We start from the raw sequence: 22409 nt of genomic DNA, 5'->3' as shown, positions 1-22409 counted from the left end.
GCAGTTTTGCTAACATATACATTCTCTATTATCAATAAACTAATATGTTTTATCATTTCACAAATCTGAAAACTAGTGTCTTAAATACTATTTTAGATTCAGCTCATGCTGGTCCCAAGAACCGTGGAATCATGGATCAGTGGCCAAGTTCCTAGATATCAACATTCTACGAGCGACGGCTGGCGTTCGCGTCTACCAAAATAAATAGGTAGGTGTTTCGTCCCAGCCGTCCATGGATAACAGAAGTCCATACAGAACAAAGTTGCTTTACTCCTGAAGAATAAGATGGTCACCTTAAATTCTAAAACACCTGATACCCTCACCTCCAACGAAACGCAGAATTTCTTCACTCTAGACATTCGTGTGGACATTCGTGTGTGTATCACCTCTGTCGAACCATACTGCATCTGCCACCTTTAAAAATGGTGAAGTTGCAGTATATCACCCAACCTTTGAATTGAAGGTGGTAGAACCCTTTGTGGTTCGACACCGGCGGCACCACCGCCACACCTATTTCTACCTAATAACTGCAGTGTTAGGTGCTGCTGTGTTCCGGTTTGAAGGGTGTGGTAAGGGAGAAAGACTTTTCCGAGGCATTCCAGCTTAGTCCTCAGGGGTAGCGGCGCATCTGTGGCCGACCTCAGGTAGGAATATCTAATCCTATCTGGGGTTTATTACAGATGTCCATGGGCGGCAGTAGCCACTTACCATCAGGTGGACTGCATGCTCGTCTGCTGCTCTTATATTATAAAAAAAAACGTGTTATTAAATTATCGAAGTTGTTCATATCATCAAACCGACCTGAAAATTGCTCACTGATGTTATTATGAAAACAGGAGTTATGTGTTCTTCGAACTTAGATATAAAACCGCTACAAGTAATACCTATCTAATGAAAGTCCCCAAACAGAAGATTTGTTTTGTGTAACTAATTACAGCTATCAACTATAGTTATAAAAATGATATCTCCGTTTTAAGTCCTGAATCTAGAGCAGGAGCTTGGTGGAACCAATTTATATTTTTATCGTCCTTTTTGTAAACCTAAAAAAGGATCTAAACGTATAAAATGATAAACAAAGAAACAGGCTGAATTGGCATCCTAGAAAACAGGAAACACGTCGCCTGCAATATGGTCGGATTAAAAAATAATATTGCACTTGTTTGCCCTCTACATAAAAGTAACTGTTTACTCTCACGATATTTCTGTTGCCCGCCCAACTTTGCGCGTTATTCTTGTGGGGCAAGCGGATTCACAAACATTCTGTTAAGTTCCATGAATGTAGACGTTTTTAATGTGTAGGTGATTAATGATGATAAGTTAGTATCATTATTTTGACATTTTTTTACTCTCAAGACTGCCTAAAGTATTTTAAAAATATTTAAAATAATGATATATCTTATATAAAGCATTCCTGCTGTAAAATTAACAAGTCTATCTAAGGTAAGCAGAAAATCAGTTGGTCATTAATCTAGGAGGACGGCCGGCGGGCGCACTGCCCCCCCGATCGCAAATGAATGGTCATTGAAATGAAGACATATGGAGCCAACATATCACTCAGACGTTTTATTTCGCTTGCTGACGCAAACCTGTCGGTTGAGGTTACAATAGACGTTTGTTACGAAACTTTTCCCTTCGAAAAGTTAAGAGCCTAATTCTAAAGTTTTACAGAGCGCTTATTTCTTTTCTTTTAGTTTGGCTCCGATAGTTTATAGGTAGGTATTTATATACCTCCATATTTTTCATATTATATTGAGTAATTGATAGCTTTTTCGATCTGAACATATACAATTCAATAATCGTAAGCAAAAACCCAAATGCCCCCGTTTACCTTACTTTTGTTCCTCTCTGATTTTTTTATTTGACAGCGAGTTGAAATGCTTCCGTTATTTATACATTCACGAAAAATTAGTTCGGTGAGTAAAGAAAGTAGGTACCTATCCTGAAAATTCTGTTACGCGTAACCGCTCATTAAATTCAAATGGCACAAAAATACGAACTTCTACACGCTGAACAACTCCGTCGGGAGAATACCTGTTTAAATTCTTAATATTTATCTGGGTAAAGCTATTTTTCGGGATGACCGTGGGAATTTCGGGCAACGAAGCAGGTATAAAATCTGTAGTCGTCCCGTGAGATTTACCTACGTAGTTGCCTATTAGGAGCTCTTTTCAGGACAAAATGAAAATTGGCAGACGATTCTCGTGTGGCTTAATACCTACGCCATAGTTCGTTTGGAAGAGATGAAAGTTGGAAGAAGCGCTCGTTTATTTTAAGTAGATACGTGACCGTATTTATATATATATTTATATACATTTATTTACTGTAAATTATAACAATGACAATAAACAGTTTATTATTTGTTTGCCACACTTTAGATTAATCTTATAGGTTTATAAAAGTCTCGTGTCACAATGTTAGTTACCGTACTCCTCCGAAACGGCTTTACCGATTTTCACCAAATATACCTATGCATATTCAGTAGGTCTGAAAATCGGCTAATATCTATTTTTCATACCCCTAAGTGATTAGGGTTGTTCACCCTTAACATTTTTCTATTTATATGGCAACAAAACTTTTGCCGGGTCAGCTAGATGTATTTAAACATTTGTAACAAACACCTACTTACCTACATTGTGGTTTAACATCAATCTTTTATTTATGTTTCGGCTGATCCTAAAAGCCTAAAGGTTAGGCCGATTTCTGGCCAAACCTTTGGTCGATCACTAGTAGGTTTATAATTGTTACTATCTACCTAGTACCTAATCTTTTTTGGTTAAAAGTACAGCATTACAAATACCTACATTTAATTATTGTTCCATAGTAATAATAATAGTTACATTCCGTAGCAACTAGCAATGTAGGTATCATTAGAAGTAAAACTAACGACAATTGGAACTTTTATCGAAGAATATAGAGACGTGGTACATGCGCTAGGCGGCCGTCATGTCGAGTTATCCAACGCGATGCGTCCGTAAGCGATATCGCAGTCTGCGTCCGATAAATGGGACCGGCTCGGATCAAACAGACGCTTATGCGACAACTACTTACTATAAAATATGGAATCGACCCTCGATCAATGCGTGATCGGTCTTTATCTAGATGAATGATGCGGCGTATAATTAAGCATCATATACCTGATATAGCCTGCAGCTTACTTGATATAGCGTCATACGAGTATGATTAAATGATCAAGCAAGATTGGTGTGAAAATTTGATTAGGAACTTTTAACTTTTCGTTTATAAGGGGTTTTCAGGCATTTTTGCAAGAAATGTACCAAATTAGGTGATCTATAGGTATATAACTAGCTAATTATATAAAACAAATCCCGACTGCTTAAAAATCAACCCCAGATAGGATTGGATATTCCTACCTGAGGTCGGCCACAGATGCGTCGCTACCCCTGAGGACTAAGCTGGAACGCCTCGTAAAAGTATGTCTCCCTTACCACACCCTTCAAACTAGAACACAGCAGCCCTTAACGCTGCTTTTATAAGGCAGAAATAGGTGTGGCGGTGGTGCCCCCGGAGTCGAACCACAAAAGGTTCTACCACCTTCAAACGTCTTATTTACGTTAAAATTCGTCAAGACATTTGGACTGTATGACATTTCTAAAAATAATACATAGATAAATACCTATACAATATACATAGGTACATACGCTCGAAAATATATTATATGTAGGCGTTAAAAATACAAGAAGGTTCTAGAATATTAATACATTTTAGAAGACAAAACATGAGTTTCGTCAAACAAAACTAAGATGAATTGAAAAGTTATCCAACTTTACGACGTTGCGGGAAATATTTTATTACAGTGTATATCCACTTGTAGGATTGGGCATTCAGTCCGACATAAAATATAGCAGATTTCTCTTTGTTGCCCGAACGTTAGCCTGTCTTAACGTCCTTTGTGATTCTGCTATAGGAAGGTCAGGCTTGTGTAATAAAGAAAATCCTTCAAGACGTAAACGGCGCATATTTCGACACAAGTACCCATATGAGATGCACGTCACATCTGTATTTTGTGACTCTACATTCTGACGACCCTTACGTCTTAGAGGCGGTTCCCCGGAAGATATGTTCACGTTTATTTATGTATCTTCGTGTGCCTTTACCTACCGTAGTCCAAGTGGATATGGGGTTGTGGATGTAAAATATTTATTTTACATTTATGACTATTACCTACACGCATAGGGTCCTTAGTTGTTTTCTTGTTTCTTGTTCATATTAAAATCGAAATATTATAGATATTTAAATATTTAATCCGTAACAAAAAGTCTACTTATAATCTATTATCAGTAATTGCGTATCTGTTTAGGTAGGTAAATAGGTACTCGTATCAGTTATTGTCTATGGCCTCAGAATACAAATTAAAAGACAACATTTTTATGTTGTCTTTTAATTTGTATTCTACTTTTGTACAATAATATTTTTTGTGTCACAAAACAGATTTTTTTTTAATTATAGAGATAACAAAAAACCACGCAGTCCATCTGCACTAGTTAATAGTAGGTAGTAGCCGTTTAGCTAGGGACTAACTTGGAACGCTTAGCATGTTTATTTATTTAGTAATGAAATGTAATGTCAGGCAACATTAGGGAAGCTAATGCAGTGTTTTGCTGGTAGTGCGTTGGCAAGCGCGCTTGCTGTCGATGTCGGCCGAGATTTATCGTCTGTGACCCGCCCCTAACGCGGGGCACGTTGCTTCTACTTCATTTTCCCAAAGACGAGCTTTCATTTTTCTTTTCCGTGTTTAGAGTAAATGGATGTAGCTTAATACACATTTTACATTTATCATTGCGTAAAAAATATTTTATAAAAATATGATATGATTATATAAATATCTACTTAGAACACAAGAAGGTAACATACCAATCATGTTTTTATAACACGGGGGTTACTACCATCTCTTAAAACAATATTGTTTTAATCATACTTTTACATTTTTTGCAGGAAATTTAACTTTTTAAGCAAAATATGACAATTTCAGTTGGTTTTATACAATGGATAAGCGAAAAATTAATAAGGGTTTAAGATTGTTCAACTGTGTATGACGGAATATTTTACTGTTTTAAGAAGGAAATAAAACTTTCCTGAACTTTGATGGTTTTTAAAAGATGGGGGTGGGCCCGTAGGTACATTCAAGAAACTTTTTATGTTTTAATTTAAAATACTGTGTAATACGTATGTGTATACCTGAATTTCAAAGAAATAAGTCGTAAGCGTGGGAATTTTACGGTTGTATGTGCAAGTCAGTCTTGTATAACGTCGTGAAAAAGTCGTAAATGTTGCGTCTTCGCTTGTAGGACGAGTAAAATTTTCTACTTGAGCAACCATGCGATCTATAGCACATGCAAAATTTTACGATTCTTCCCGCCTTTTCGTTCTATATCCGTAACCGTGTTTCAATCTTGCGTAATGTTCCTTTTATGCGTAGAGAGATAGGTACATTTACTTATCAATTGCTGTAAATTCAAAGCTATACCTATATCTAGGTATATGCTTTATTTCATGGTACAACTTTTTCTTCAATAAACTTAACTAACTAAACGAAAAAAGATCCTCCTATTTGGTTTTTTTCATGTCTATGATAAGATCTGATACCTAAGTAGTCTCTGACTTAGCGTTTTTCTACCATCATATTATTATGTTTAATATGTTCCGGTCAGTAAACTCCCCTTGGCTTATAATATACGCCCAGTACACAAGATATTCCAATAATAATCATATAATAAATATATTCCCATAATTCCTATTATAATAATGTACAAAGGTACTCGTAGGTACTAAAACGGAATATTAAATGCATTTGATTCCCATAAACCTAAGCACTTTACAGTGCAGCGCTGCGGATCATTAAAGCTCCAACATTCCTCCCCATTCCCCTATTGCTGCCATTCGCAATTGAAGCGCACCACCTGGAAACTTCATCGGCTCTACCTACGTATAACGATTAGATCCGATTGTCGTTGTCAATCGGAGATAGCTACGACACAATATACACTAGTTTAAATGATGTTTATATGTACCTAATAAATAGGTGTCATCGAAACCTACTAATCTGAAAGTCCTTTAGAAATTGTTCATAAATTTAAAGTTTTTTATATGAATTTGGCAAGCGTGATCGACTATGACCTGCAGCCTTCTGTTTTTGAAGAAAGACCCGTGAGAAACCATTAAGGGCTGTTTCTCTCTTTCTCATGTTGTTTGAAGGGTTAAAATAAATAATTAGAACCAAATAAACATGGCAATACTATGTCTTAGCACGTGTTAAATAGAAAGTAGTAAGTAAAATATTTTATTTTAAGTTCCTAATTTTATAAAAGATATTTTTAATATTACCCTATGGATGATTGAAACAATGTTTTTAGATTTAGCTTTACTTAAACTTTGAATTAGAATCTTAAACATTCTATGTTATCTCTTATCTAACACGGAGCATTAATTGTATTGGAAATTTCATAGAATTCATTATACCTGTATATATCTTATATAGTAATTGCAGCGAATCATTAATGATCCGAAGTTCCTACATTTAACTACTTACAATTTCTGCAGTGTACAACTGAAGTTTGAAAACTACATTAACTGCTGTATCTGAACATAGCGACAAATAATTCCAGGTAAGAACTATACTTCAATTTCAACACGGATGTATTCGCAGAATACGATTCAGGTTTACTTTCATAAGTAATGTTATAATTATCTATTTGTATAACAAGGTTTTGAAATAATTCACAATAAGAGGTTGTCTATTAATATTAGCACTATAACTAGGAATAATTTGTAAATAAGCGAATTTGATAATGTAAATTCATTCTGATTAGCGGAAATAATAAAATTAATACAAGAAGAAAGTTTATCTATTTCTTGTTCTTTCGTACATTTCCATATGGATGTATGCCTACTTACAGACAATAAAGTAATTAAAGATCTTTTAAAATTCAAGACTCATTACAGTGACCGTAACATCAATGACATCATTTGTTTCTTTTATATATTTAATTAAATCGATTGTCTTTTTTTGACCTTATAGGTTACATCGATTTTCAGCTTATAGCTTACATCTAAATGTGCTCTATCCCACAAAGTTGGCAAGCGGTTCTGCGCTATTAGGAGATAAGGAATTAAGGATAGTATAAGAAAGTTTAAGCGTTTATGTACTACGATTTTAATGACAAGATAACATTTCAGGCTGACATCAATTTAGGTAGGGGATGTGTCTTGTGAAATTACTTTGTAATAGTATGTGATTTGATTTTTATATAGGTATGATGCAGTTTGCAATATCTCTTTGTTGCGTGTGGAAAATTATTAATAGTTCCATTGCAAATATATTATAAATGATCTGTTTAAGTTTTGAACATGTAGTTATGTTCTCCTTAATAAAATTGTAGTAATTAGAAGCGGTAAGTATATGGAAGGAAAGATATGAGCGGCGTGTCAGCCGCATTGCGACTGAGAGCATGGGCCTTGTGAGTACAATCAGTAAATGCGAACGGATTATGTGGGAGTAGGTCACTGTGTGCTCTGGATGTGGCTGCGACCCAAAAATGTATTACTTACGAGACGAGCTCCTTCACGCGGCTCATCCGTCGAGCATCTTCGGATTTTATAGAAAACACTAAAATACTTTAAAGATAAAATCAGCTCTCTATATGGCCATATTTTATTCAAATATATTCAGTACCTATAAAGCTTATCGTCTCCAAACAGAAATAGGTAAATATGATCTTAGACGGGTACCTATAGTTAATTTAAAATTGTATATATCCAGACATTTCGATTTTACTTATTTTTATTTTATAATGTAACATTGGTTACAAAATGTCACAATAACCCTATTAACTGATTTGTTTTAGAAAATGGATCTTCAATCGCGAAGTGACAGAATATTGAAAAGGGATTTTCTTAAGTTGACTTTGAAGTAGGTGAAAATATTACGCTACGTAACATGTGAAGAAAATATTATGAAAAGATAAAACATAATCTTTTGTATTTCACATAATCATACGTGAAAAATATATCTAAATAAATCACTGACTACTTTTATTGGCACTTATAAAAGTACTTATTATGATTTTGTCGAAAAAATTGTTTTACTTTTACTTAGCTTTATTTGGTTGAAAGTGGTGCTAATTTATAGAAATGGCTGGTAGGTACACATTGAAGTTAGTTTCCGAGGTTTCCGACATCCGTCCGTTTGAATGGCGACAAAATAAAATAAAAGCGTGGCCAGTCACCATCGGAACGGATTGCAGCGCACGCCGCCTGTTTTCGTTAACATCGGAATTTATCGGATTACTTTTTTCGAATTCTATGCATGTGTGCCAGTATAAGTTTGAAAGGATTTGGTGATGAATTCCGCGAATTTAGATCTGTTAACGCTTTTCTGAATATGAAATCCTACGGTATAGGCTTAAGGAGAAGAATTTGGAGTATGTAGGTAGGGAAGATGAAACTAGAGTATTAATTATGTAAATGTACGTGTTTATCAATTCTGTATAACATATAATTTCCAGCTAAGTAGATATTTAAATTATGAATTTGATATCAATTCTGAGTGAGCGTGTTTATTTAATGATCCTTGTGTATATTCGTGGTATTCAGTGAATACTTTGGTGAAGACATTTATTATTATTATAAATTATTACTCAATTCCGCCACAAGCGGAATTATTTTTTTTTTGCCTCCACCTACAGCACCTTATAACATTTTAATGTCCTTCTTACTAAGTATATTTATTTATTTGCTTATATGAATAAATCTCATTGCAAACATTATAATATTACAGCATATGTAATATAGCCGTAATATAATAATGTATTTAAGCTGTTGAGTTTTTTTATTTTTTAATTTATAATATTTTATTACATAATAATAATATGTTTGCGTGAGATGACTTGAATATGTTTTAACGCATATCCGTCGTAGGAACATAACATTCCCGTGGAACAAGATGAATAGCTGAAGGTCCTTGCATAGATACCTGTACTGCATGCACTATAGCTATGCATGCATCACAGTGAACCTGAACAGGTTTGCACGTAGCGATACGCTCGCGTTGCTGCCAACATATTACGACATTGTGCTGACTCTACTCTAGTCGGGTAATTTGCAAACACTGGCTTCAGGTACGGCGTCAGAACGGTGAAATTAATGCTTCTCATAATATCGAAGTTGCCGTAAAGTCTGCCAATATTGATGAATAATATACTTATAGTAAATTAAGTCTATTAGTAAGTCATTATTAGGTGTAAATAATATGAATCCGAAATACTTAGAAAGTAAAACTATTTAAAATAGGTACTTAAGTACTTGTATATATTTAATCAAAAAAAATATTTTAAACAATGTTTGAAAACCTAAGCATATGAAAATGAAAATTAATTAAAAAAATCATAATACGTATCTACTTTTGATTTTGTTACTAGAAAAATAAACTTCATAATATAGTGAAGTGAGTCATAAATCTTGGCAACATCTCTTGATATAAATGACTATGTCATAGCTTAAACGTTGATTGTTTCGGAACAGCAACTTTATCTTAAGAACTCCATCGAAACTCAATACATCATCATAAATCACGCTAAGCGCACGCCGTCTAGATATTAGCTGGCGTCGTCTCATACTTGTCCCAATTTGGGCGCCCGAGACATGCCGGAAGTCCTTTGCCTGCACTGCTATTATTACATACACATTATCTATACATTGACTACGTGTTACGTACACGCTGTAATGACGCCCGTTTGTTTGAGTATTGGTTGCACTGCGGCTCGGGGCTCAGGCTTTAACAGTGCACTGTTAGAGCTCTGTTGACCGTAGACAGTTATTGTCCTGACTACCGATACATTCGATACATTGATTCAAACTTAATTGGATTTCAATTCGCAGCGAGCTTCGTTCGAAAAGTAACATTTAAAGTTCTTTGAGATATTTAAGTTTCCAAATTCGTTCCAACACTCGAACAAAGTTCCTAAAGTAAAGCTCACTAAGCTCGAAATCGGTTAGCAATAACTTTATTGAGGTGCATGCATGAGGCCGTAAATGTGCTATATTTTAAATGTAATGGGGCGGCCGTTTGCTGCGAATTGTAATAAATTACCTTACATTTATCTCGCTGTTGGTCAGATTAATTGGCTCCATGGGCGATGCTCGTCCTATTAAAGCTGCCAGATAACTACCGATTAATAAATGAAATACTTAATTATAGATATCCGAATCATAATTGGTTTCGAACAACAAACAAGTAAAGTTTATGACTTTAATAAATTTCAACACTTATTGTGGATCTCGGTATAAATCATGGTGTTCGCGAAATATTGATAATATTCTGGACATGAGAGCGAGGGTGTAGCTACTTATCGTAAGTTCGGGCCGTTTATATAAATCTTGCTTAGGGATGTTGAAAAATCATTCCCCGCGTCATAAATTGTAGCAGCGAGGGAGGCAACAGTGAATAATTGCACTCGCCATGTAATCGTTATGTCGAAGCAGAGGGTGCTAATGTTGCAAGTTAAATTTATCTCGTACAACATTTATTATATCCGAAACTCCACTGGTTTCTGTCAATGACTCAGCGTTACTGCTAGACCAATAAAATAAAAAGTAATCGGAAAGTTCACTGTGGCAAAAATCTTAGGGGAACTTTTATATAAAAATTGGGAAATGAGCCGAAGAATATTCTAGAAGAAAATATGACTAGGTACGCATTTTGAAAAATGATTATTTGCCTAAACGATGCATCGCATATTTTCCTTACGTTTTCCTCGAAATTTAATATATAACACTGAAATATGCCGTATTTCATCCATTACCATTCAGTTAGTGTATAAAATATTTTTTTTTCGCAATTATCATCTATTTTTGAATTGAATAGAATTATCATCTAGGCGTTTGTAACAACTTTATCAAACGAAATTTTAGACAATGTTTCTAATTTAATAGATTCAAAATTTGCATAACTTTTTGTTAATCAACTTATAACTTCTATCACTATTCACAAAGAATGACAGAAATAGTCCAGAGGGACGCCCTTGAGAATGGGGGCGCTACTATTGCCTACCCCTTATGGATGTACCCTAAGGCGAATTATGTGCCTACTGCCGCTGAATACTAAGAGGACGGATAAAAATTCAAGCCTCAGGTAGCCGCAACAAAGCCGACAGATAACTTCGTCTTGCGACCGCGTGACAAGCAAAAAATCCTGTAGGAAATAAATCAAACCCGCTATGAAATAGGAACATCAAGCGTTCAGGTAAATAAGCTGCCAATTCTTCTTGTTTATCAACGGTTAAGAAAATGCTGAAAGATTTCGACTGTGAAGTTTGAATTGTTTGCTTACAACTGTTTTAGATTATTCAAACATATTACAAACAAGTAAATACGAGTAGTACGATGTGGAAAGAATTAAGTTACGTACGTTGTTTATATTACTAGCTGACCCGGCAAACTTTGTACCGCCTCAAAATATATTTATCAAATATATTTCATATAAAATAGCCTATGTTACTCGTGGATAATGTACTTTCGAATGGTGAAAGAATTTTTAAAATCGGTCCAGTAGTTTTTGAGCCTATTCATTACAATCAAAGTTTTCCTCTTTAAAATATTAGTATAGATAATATTACTTAATACATTTTACTTCACTTAAAATCACAAGAAAGTTTTTCTCTAAGTTTCAAAGTCATTAAGGTACCTTATACACTACAACCAATTGTTTAAACATTGGAAAGAAGAAATAAAACGTTGCAAGACCTCAAAACGCTGAAAGTAGTGTATTTTATATACAGAATACAGCATTGTGTACTGTCTACGTGGCCTACTTTTACGAATACAAGGTAAGCGAGCCGAGTTTTCGCAATTGTCCTTTGCCAACTGTCCATAAAGTAGGTACTTTGAAAGTCTTTTTGGTTTGTAATAAAAAGTACTTTTTCATAGTGTAGTGTAGTAGCAGTAAAGCAAATGTGTTTAAGTTTTTTTGTCGTGATAATGAATTTGGCATTTACTAAATAAGTATGTGTTCTGGTTTGAAGGAGAAGGAAGAAAGCTTTATAGGAGACGTTCTTACCTACTTCTCAGAAGTAACAGCGCATATGGTTAATTTCAGTCGTATTTTGGGTTATTACAAAATACGTAATTACAAAAGTCCAGGCGTAGACGGCATGAATGCTCGTTTGCTTCTATGCTATAAAAATAATTTTGAGATACAAGTTTGTTACTATCTATTGATGTGGTCATCGTTCACCCCATTTCATTGCCTTACCCAACCGACCAATTTTCCTGTACTCGTGTTTTTGACGACAGGAGATCCATAAATTAATTCTCGTAATCCTATACCGAAATACGTATTTCCAAACAGATTAAACAAATTTGATTCATCTTGCACAGAATTGACGAATAATCAGAATTTGATTGGAACCGAAAGAATTTACTGAACCACAAAACTGAGATCATTACAATTATCGGAAGTAAGAAAATCCTTTTTGGTTTTCTTACAAACGGATCAATTAGTCGTCGGTGGTTGACCTTTGAATCTGGAATTTTGTGTAGCATAAAGCTGTATAATTGATTTAACCTATATTTTACGTAACAAAAATAGAGGTGATAAACGGCCTTATAATTGATTGGGATCGAGTTTGGTTGAGATCGAACCTAAAAATGTCAGCGTAATTCATAATGCCGTAATGGACATAATGCCGTGTCATAAACATATCTGACGTATCGTATTAATTTAATTAAGCGTGCAGAGTGCAGGTACTGCACTTTTGTGTCAGCTGTATATCTGTGTTTCTCCACTGACACAATTTCTTTGTGTGACACCACTTTTGTGAAGTGACAAGGCTAGAAACAGACTTGTTAACGTAGGATTTAGCACAATCCAAATCTTTTCAAAATAAATTTTAATTAAGATGAAATGTTTTTACTCTATTCAATCCCTTACACGATCTCATCACTTCTATCAATTTAAGCGCGAGTATTTAACTGACTTTTCTTTTATCTTATGTAAATCGATCCTTCTGGTCAATCAATGGATGTCGATTAAGTAGTGTCAAATCGATCATAATTCTTAAGTAGGGTCGATCTGACACTAGTCGTACCGTACGTGTAACAGTAGGAGTTAACTTGATTACCTATGTTGGAAAATGTTTGCCATTCCATCTTCCAATCATAATGTTCATTTAATTCCTTTAAAACATTTTGCAGATCGATAAATAAAATAAATTATGCATAGAACTGATTGATATAAGAATTTATTCCCTGTCATTTTAAAGTTCTTATTAAATCGCATTAGGGTAAGAGTTTCTAAAGAGAAATACTTAGTATTGAGGTCGGAATTCATTTAAGAGTTGAGTAATAAGGTTGTGAGCATTCTCGATGCACTTGCGCCAAACTAATTGGCTGGCGTAACTTCAACTGAATAAAAATCCATTTGGTGCTTCGTTTCACTTGGAAACTCTAGTGCTCACTCTGTTTGTTTTGTGATTGAACGAGTTCTAGCGTCATTCAATGCATAACTCTAAAAGACTGTTTGAATATTTTTAAAAGGAAGATGTTTTACCCGGTTAAAACGTGCTTACTCAGAATTTAAATGGGCAATCTTTTAAATTACTCGTCGTTGTATTGTTTAGTGTACAACCGACGTTTTCGTTTGTATTCTCTCATAAAAAATATGGTAAGCCTGTTTCGTTCTACTGAGGCATATTTCTGGCTATTTCTGTCTTATAGAATAGTGAATTCCTGTTGTCTCCTGGTTTCAAGGATGTGGTAAGACATACATGAAATATTCCGTTTCGGCCGGACTCATTTTTCTCTAAGAGTATTCTAGATATTCTTGTCAGAAGTAACTGTATGTGGCTTTTAGTATTAAATAAAAGCGTCATTTTCAGTCTTTATTTGCTACAAAATGAAATGTACATAAAATTGCCAATTTTTCATCACACATGTTTACTAATTTCTCAGAAATGTCTACGACTTTTCGACAACAATATTACGAATCCGTAAATACGTTTGCCTCTTGTCGGGATTACGCGTGTCGTGTTTACGTGTGATCGATAGTTGGTCATCAGCGCTCAGCACTGTCCCCCAGTCACGTGCGAGGGAGACGGATCTTACGCGACCTTAACGCTGGGCGCCAACTCTGCTTGTACAAGATATAAGATAAAATGTAAAAGAGAACGATGTTATTAAATGTAAACTAGTAGTAGACAAAAGTACAGCACAGAATATGAAACACAGTAACATAAGATGCCTATGTAGAGTCGTAGTAAGTTGTAGACCTAATTATAATTAACTAAGGCTGACCACACATTTGCTACTATTGTTTGAGCAACTAATAGCAATAGCAATTAATTACTGGTAGCAACAATTGTCAAGTTGCTGTAGACAATCGTCTGTTGTAATATTTTAAAATTAAAATCAAACATATGCCGCTCATCGGTCGCAAATATTAAATTTGACGCCTGAGTGGCAGCAGCTTAAGCGACTAGCCTACGCAATTGGGCGTATCTGATGGGCAGTCAGCCTTAATGAGTATGTATCAAACTATTCCCTATCAAATGCTATAAACAAGGATTAGTCATTAATATGTGTAAAGAAAATATATAATTATGTACCGTTTATTAATTTTTTTATTTCGTATATAATAAACTTTTGTCTGAAACATTGTCTGCCGGTTACAAAATGAATCCACCACGACTAATAAAGTGAAGATTTCTAGCCTAATTTTCAACCGCTATTTTAATAAAATTCATTTAGTGCTCATATACTTTATATTAAGAACTCTTGTGTAAAATTCTATACTCGTCGACCTAGGTTTTATGGATACCTTTATGTGTTATGCTAATACTGCTTCAACCAAATTACCAAAAAATCTTTTAAATGTTTTAGTTGTTTACTACGAAACTGACTTACTTGAAACTGGTAAAACTATATTATTTCTCTTTTTTGACGTGGCAGTAGACGTAGCGTTGGTCAATTTCACACAAGTAGTCAGTTGGTTAGTCAGGTCACGTGCGACGTAGTCAAGGATATTCACTGCGACCTCGAGTACCTACACGCTGGGTTGTATCACTAGAAGTCTAATATAAAGTTGAAGTCGAAGTATACCTACATATAACTTAATACATAAGTTGCTTATGCTAAGGAAATCGTTACACAACTAAAATATCTAGGATGTACAATTCTGTTTCTTTGCTTAATGTAACCTTTTTTTACGTACCTATAATGTTAAGGGTAGGATAAATATTATAAAACAAATTAATTTTAACGCTTTTCAAAATATAAACAATTTTGCCTGTAAAACACTACTTAAGTACATTGTTTTAAATAATAATTTTACTACGTGATCGTGCTATTAGGAGGTCACAACTTTAAAAACAATTTTCCTATTGATGTTATGCATTGAATGTTTTAAACATTAATACGAATATATCGGTTTATCGTCGTAAAACATCGTGAGGAAACCTGCATATCTGAGAGATTTATAAAAAAAAATCTCAAAGGTATGTGAAGTCTACCAATACGCACTTGGCCAGCGCGGTGGACTATGGCCTAATCGTTCTCATTCTGAGAGGAGACCCGTGCCCAGCAGTGGGACAATAATGGGTTGTTGATGATCGGTTTATCTACTTGCTTACTAACATATACACGAAAATGAAAAGTACACCATTGAACATTGAGCGGCCAACGCATGTTAAGCGATGAAAGGAAAGCCAATTCATGAATATGCAATGACATAGTACACGCAAGTGGGTGTCATGTATGTAAATAAAATATATGTAAATGCAATATGTTGCCGGGCTGACGTTCAATTAATTAGCCCTGTCCATTAGCGACGGTTGTTCGAACAAAAGTAACATTATGAATAGAGCAGCCGTCGAAACTGTCTATTACGTTGATTGGTTAACTGCACTGTAAACAGTGTCTACTTTACTGACTATCATACGTATTATTTGTTTGCTTTGATTTCCACATAATTTGAACGTTTGTTTAGTTAGATACTTATTTAACATGAAGTATTGGCCGACTTAGAAATTTAAAATTTAAAATTTTACAGTTAGAGTCACAACACAACCTTTTTTAGTCTTGGATGCACTTGATCTCAATTGGCGATTGCAGTTCAAAAACAGATAGGATTTTAGAAACATCTTTGAGTTTCTTAAAGACATTTTAGGCTAGCTCGCTAAGGTACAATACTCTATTTTTAAGTAAAATATGATAGTCAATTATATCCCAGTGCCGAGCACATATGTCCCACGCCGTAAGTGGCGTATATTTCCATAAAGTAACAGTAGGTAATACAAATGCATATTTGTTGACTTGTGTGTTCTAAAACACACAAATCTGTAGTGCTGCGGGCGAAGTCAGCAGTGGCGGTACTTGTGTAAGTATAATATACAACACAGCTGCCTCCCGACATTACACACATGGGAGTTAAATCTAGAACTGTGCTAGAGTGGGTCGGTTTCTGTTTTTAGGTCACTCTTAACTCAAAAAGTTCGTACAGAACTATTTTTACGACTTTTAATCATACGTCCGTTTTCGCGGGTTTCGCAGTTTAGTTTTAGTTTTGAACTCGACTTTAGTTTAAATTTGTAATAAAAAATATAAAAAATTGACATATCTATTATAAAACTTGTTTTATTATGACATGAGTGTGTACAAAAACAAACTGTACAAATAGAAAAAGATATCAAGTTACTTCATTAGTATATCTATCGTGACATAAAATTATATGTCACATAAAAAATGTAAAACGATGAACAACTATTTTGCGGCCACTTCAGTAAAAAATCTTTTTCTATTTCAACGTACACAAACATTGGAATACGCACTTCAGCTACTAAATTCTACAGTATTGTGTTTCATAAGCCCGTCGGTGAGCACACTTGATACGGAATGCTTGTTAGTGTGGGATTTACTGAAACCATCCATATTTTCACATTTTCCCCGGAGACAAAATCCAAAATACGGCTTTGTCCCGTGTTGCCATGAAATTGGGGTGAACATCGAACATACTAGTTTAAGAGGGAAAATACTGGGGCGGATATTCAAAACGAAGCTAAAAGTTTTAATAAAACATTCACGCGAAGTGTTTAAGGGATCTGTGTTTATTTGGCAGCAAATATTAAGGAAATTAGCCTTCCGCTTCGAGCTCGCTCTCGCGGTTTATTCTTTTAATGTCTCTCAAGGGGCCCTCGTTGAGAATTTTATGGTTCGTGTTCTAGGTTGGGATTGATATTACTTGAGTACCTACAATATTTTGTACAGAATTGTTGTTATGAAATCGTTATTACGTATAATTTTCTTGTTATTTAACTTAATAAATTAGTAAAGTAGAAGTTATGCAGTGTTATCTAAATATATATAACTCAAAGGTGACTGACTGACATAGTGATCTATCAACGCACAGCCCAAACCACTGGACGGATCGGGCTGAATTTGGCATGGAGGTAGATGTTATGACGTAGGCATCCGCTAAGAAAGGATTTTGATTAACTCTACCCCCAAGGGGAGAAAATAGGGGATGAAAGTTTGTATAAATCTTCTTAGTTAATAATATTACTTCGTAACGCGAGCGAAGCCGCGGGCAAAAGCTCGTAAATTATTAAGCTGAAATATATTTTAAAATTACGCAGTTAAGAAATTGCAAACATTATTTGTCTATGTAAATTGTATAATTCATTTTGGCAGGTGTTGTACAATAGAAGTATAGGGCAGGATGGGCCATTTCAGAAAAGTGCCTACCCCAATTTTGTTTAGGGGTCTTTGTAAAGTTGAAGAGAATTTTATCGATATTGTCGAGAAAAGAACTAGTTCCCAACATTCCAATTTTCCACCCCATCGAAACGCAGTAGGCTCCGTCATAAGGGTCCCCGACAAAATAAATATATACATCTATCGACATTCAATGTGCTTAAGTCCGGACTATGAGGGCTTTATTGGAATAGTATAGAAGGTCTAGATGTTTTGGTATATTACAAATTTCGTAGAATTATTGTCAATACATAATAACATTTTGAATTTAACTTGTAGATATTTATAATTAACATAAAATAGAGAATGTGTTATAATTGAATATTTTTAAATGAGAGTAACACGTGTGTATTAGATTTCTATTTTAAAACGGAAGTAAAAGCATACGCGGATTATAAATCACATCCAGTTTAGTTTGGAAACATGTCAAACGCACCGTGCATGCAAGCCGGAGCGATATTTATTGATTACGTATAAAAACACTCTTCTTAAAAGTCTAAATTGGTATAAATTATAACGGGAGCGTTTATTAAAGAGTAATATTTTGTTTTGTTTAGCAGAGGTCAAAATAAAGGGGCAGCAGAATTAGGGAGAAGGTAAAATTAGGCATCAGTAAAGCCGCGCATCTGTTGCATATTTACCAACCTGTCACGCGATGGTGGGAAAATTGAAATTAAAATTGCAATATTCATTTTAGTTGTTATGCGCAAGTAGCGCATTTTGGTTATAATGCACTACCTCAAATTTAATCCGTATGATCTAAATTGAAACATTTATAATGCATATGGAAATATTAAAATATATATGCTTTTGTAAATTTAGATATTTGTGATACTATAATAATTTATAGCTAGGTGTGGATTAGTACTGTCCCTGTAGTTCCGGGACCAGAATAGGGCTACGCTATCTGCTGCCTGTAGAGATCGTAGATCGTAAGAGGCGTCTAAAAGGGGCTTCCGGGGTTGCGGACGGCAAGAGTGGGAGCTCGGCCAGCGACCCCGGGATGGACGGCGGTATGTGTGGTCGCATACCGTCGTGCTCATCAGACGGCGTCAAGCTCACCTGGGCGGAGCCCGAGGCAATGCGCCAAGAGGACTCCGGTTGCATCCGTTGGAGAAACCGGAGTCCTTCACGCAGCGACGAGGACGGCTACCTGGGGTTTAGTGCGGTAAGAGTCACACATAACCCTGTGTCGCTCCCACGGCACCGGGTATCTTTTGAAGGTTTTTCCCCTCGTTAACAAAAAAAGGTGTGGATAGTATAGTGGAGGCCAGTAGTTAATTACACTCACATGTTTATAAACGTGGTTTTTATAAGATTGAAGTAGCAAAGGAGCTTGCACCACCTGATCGTTAGTGGTCATTACCACACATGGACTTTAATCAACTGCACATAGAATCAGCGTTCTACCTGAAGTTATTCAGAGATGTGGTGCCATTCCTAAGGGCTAAGGTCGTCGTCTTATACGAGTATGTTACGGCATATTCGGCATATTCTTCGACGGCATATTCTTCAAAATAAAAAGAAGTAATGAAAGAAACATTTTGTTTGTTCATCGTTAAATTTAAATGACAAGCTAATTACAATATTTACTGTTTTATTTATGGATCACTTACTTATTCTGACTTATAACTTAATGGTACTAATAGTAACTTAAAGCTGAGTTTTATTGGCAATAACCTTACATTTATACACTTATTTCCTATATTTGGATATTAAACTAGTGGTTGTGTATATTGGAAGTCACGATTAATTACTGATCAATGATTAACTTGGCGTTAATTTGATCTGAAACTAATTTGGTAGTGAAGCCGTTGATTTATTGAGCCTATATAAATATATTATCTACACTAATATTATAAAGAGGAAAACTTTGTTTGTTTGGTTGTAATGAATAGGCTCAAAAACTACTGGACCGATTTTAAAAATTCTTTCACCATTCGAAAGCTACATTATCCACGAGTAACATAGGCTATTTGATATGAAATATATTTGATAAATAGATTTTGAGGTGGTACAAAGTTTGCCGGGTCAGCTAGTTATTAATATATTGGAAGCTACTTGGTCCGAAAATTGTTGCCCTATCGCAACTATTTTCGGAGTAGACTGTTTATGGTTTAGATCAAATTATATTTGTGTTTTCCATGAATAAATAAATAATACATAGCAATGAATGACAACATTTCGCAATATTGTGTACACGTTGTAATATATAACAGATTATTTTAAAGATTTAAAGCATTTATCAGTAACATTTTGTATAAATGTAGTTCAATACCTGAATACATTATTATTGCATTTCGGTGTTGTGGTAAGAGAATTCGGAATAAATGAGCTTAAAATATCGTACTTTATTATACGAACTTACGTAATGGAAATTCGCGGCTCATTTACGGATTTGTGTTTCGTATGAAAAGCAATCAAGATGTCAGACGAAAATAAATCAGTATATTACTGTTAAATCGTATTATTTTATTAACATGTGATAATGTGGGTTTTGCTTTAACGTGAAAGGAAATACTGTAAGGGAACCTCCAAAGATTTCCTGTAAGAGCCTAAGAGTTATCTAAAAAATATCTCAGTGAAGTGTGAAGTCCACAAATTCGTACTTAGAAATCTTGTGGGTCTGAAGCGCACTCATTCTGAGAGGAGACCTGTGTACAGCAGTGGGATATGAATAGGCTAATGACTTGAACTATTATTTTTTGATCCAGATCGTTGATCATAGACTTTCGTAGAGCTCTAAGAAGCTTCTACGACATTAATATTATTTGTAAGTATCAATGTAGAGTAAAAATATATACGTAAATTAAGTTTCGTACCATAAATTAATGTTACAAAAATTAATTATATATGGTGATATAGATTTTAAATTGAAGTAGGATATAGCATAAACAAGTATTCACAGATTTTGATAAATTGTTTATACATAAAAAATAATGATCGACTGGTCTACTTTTGTTGTTTAAAACTTTAGTTCAGACGAATAGTTCTTTGTATGATCGATCGTAACCTTATCGTAGTACGCTACGACTACGATTACGACGGTGTTACGATTCAAAGACCTTTGAGAACACGGACAATGGACTTGCAACTTTACTGAACTCGAGCATTGCTGGTTGGATCTTTTGATCTCCTTTATACAGACTACAGAGTGAATATGAGATTCTGTGCAGTAACGCTGACGTTGCAGAGGTTGTATCAAGTGCTCACTGAAGCGGCTAATTCAACTGTTACTAGGATTCATGCTAAGAGATTGAACGTCTCCTCCACTTAAGATATATACATTCTCTAGATTTGCGTATACGATATATTTGTTATTAGGAAATACCCTATGTATTTCGTATTATATGACACATTTCCTTGTACGAATCTTTATTGTGAAATTAATAATGGAAGCTTAATGTCTTTATTTCAATATACTCGTTTAAGAGTATATACTTTATACTTTTATAAGAGTAGTGTTTTTTAAATTGCGTAAATACGATTTATTAGTCGGGTAATAAATTACAAACTAGATTCATTATTTGAAATCATTTCTACTACGTTTCACTAGCTTACTATTACTTTTATCCCAATACTTCATATAACACTAAATCGATAACCGCATATTTATAACACACATCATTTAACCCTGTAAACTATAAAACCATGAACACTTTTTGTACAAAATCCCCCTTACGTTCTCCATACTTGATAGAGAGCACTAAAATAAAATGCTATTCATAAGTACGTAAATTGTTTAACTTGTGCGTTTACGTAACGGGCTTTCCGCCGCTAGCGCCACTTGGTAATCCACCTTCACGGGGATTACCGTAAAAAAGTCGGCGGCGAAAAATATTCAACGATCGACGGCACAGCGGTTAATTACTCTTGAATATTTATTGGTCGTTTGAATAAATCGCTCGCGCTGGATAAGCCTTTAACTTGTATTATATTTTTTCGAGTTTGGATTTTCGACTTTATTTCGTATCCATGGACGGCACTAGTTTTTAGATAGTACTTTTTTTACAAATTGGTTTAGTGGCTTTGTATTGTTTTATCTAGTTTGTACTTTAATGCGGTCGCCATAAACGAACTTCCTTACAAAAAATACCTAAAATGAATAAATAATTATTAAGTGTCATTCTAAAAGTTTATTAATGTCAAGATATAGTTTCGTCCGTTAAATAAAACCGTATAAAAAATCCGTATCACACAAAGTAAATATTTTTAATACAAATTATATGATATTGTAACATATTTTAGACCGTGATATTTTAAATTTATTATATATTAAATTAATTTTGGGTAGTACATAAGATTTTGTTAATAATGTGGGTAGCACGAATATTGCACACGCAGTATGTGATGGCCGCGCATGAGGACGGTTGTGCGGACGCGCGTGTGTGGCTCGCAAAAAGTTTTTCTAGTGTTTTACGCAATTTACTCGGCGTTTCATTGATTTGTGTTTAATTGTGATATTGTCGGTTATTGAAGATTTTAAACACATTATGAAAACAATTAACAGTAACATTTAACACATACGTAGATATATACTATGAGGCTTACAAGTTACGCAGTAATTCAGACAAATTTATAACTAATAATAATGACTGGTTTAGATTCAGAGGGCGATATTCCGTAAAATATTATTTCGATTCAAAGCACCA

At 34.7% G+C, this 22409-nt stretch overlaps 1 protein-coding gene across 1 annotated transcript in view; it reads left to right on the top strand.

The window, feature by feature from the left end:
- Positions 1 to 2178: 2178 nt before the first annotated feature.
- Positions 2179 to 22409, top strand: part of RpL24 (ribosomal protein L24) — a 322279-nt gene continuing 302048 nt past the window's right edge. Inside the window, exon 1 of the mRNA XM_073083866.1 lies at positions 2179 to 2183. Within this exon, the coding sequence (XP_072939967.1) occupies positions 2179 to 2183 (5 nt within the window). The remainder of the gene's footprint in view (positions 2184 to 22409) is intronic.

The sequence above is a fragment of the Epargyreus clarus genome, unplaced genomic scaffold (assembly GCF_041222505.1).
Source record: "Epargyreus clarus isolate Ecla_fem2 unplaced genomic scaffold, WU_Ecla_fem_2.2 ptg000019l, whole genome shotgun sequence".
In the NCBI taxonomy this organism is placed as follows: Eukaryota; Metazoa; Arthropoda; class Insecta; order Lepidoptera; family Hesperiidae; genus Epargyreus; species Epargyreus clarus.
The sequence above is the reverse complement of the archived record's forward strand: the minus strand, read 5'-3'. Positions and strand labels throughout refer to the sequence as shown.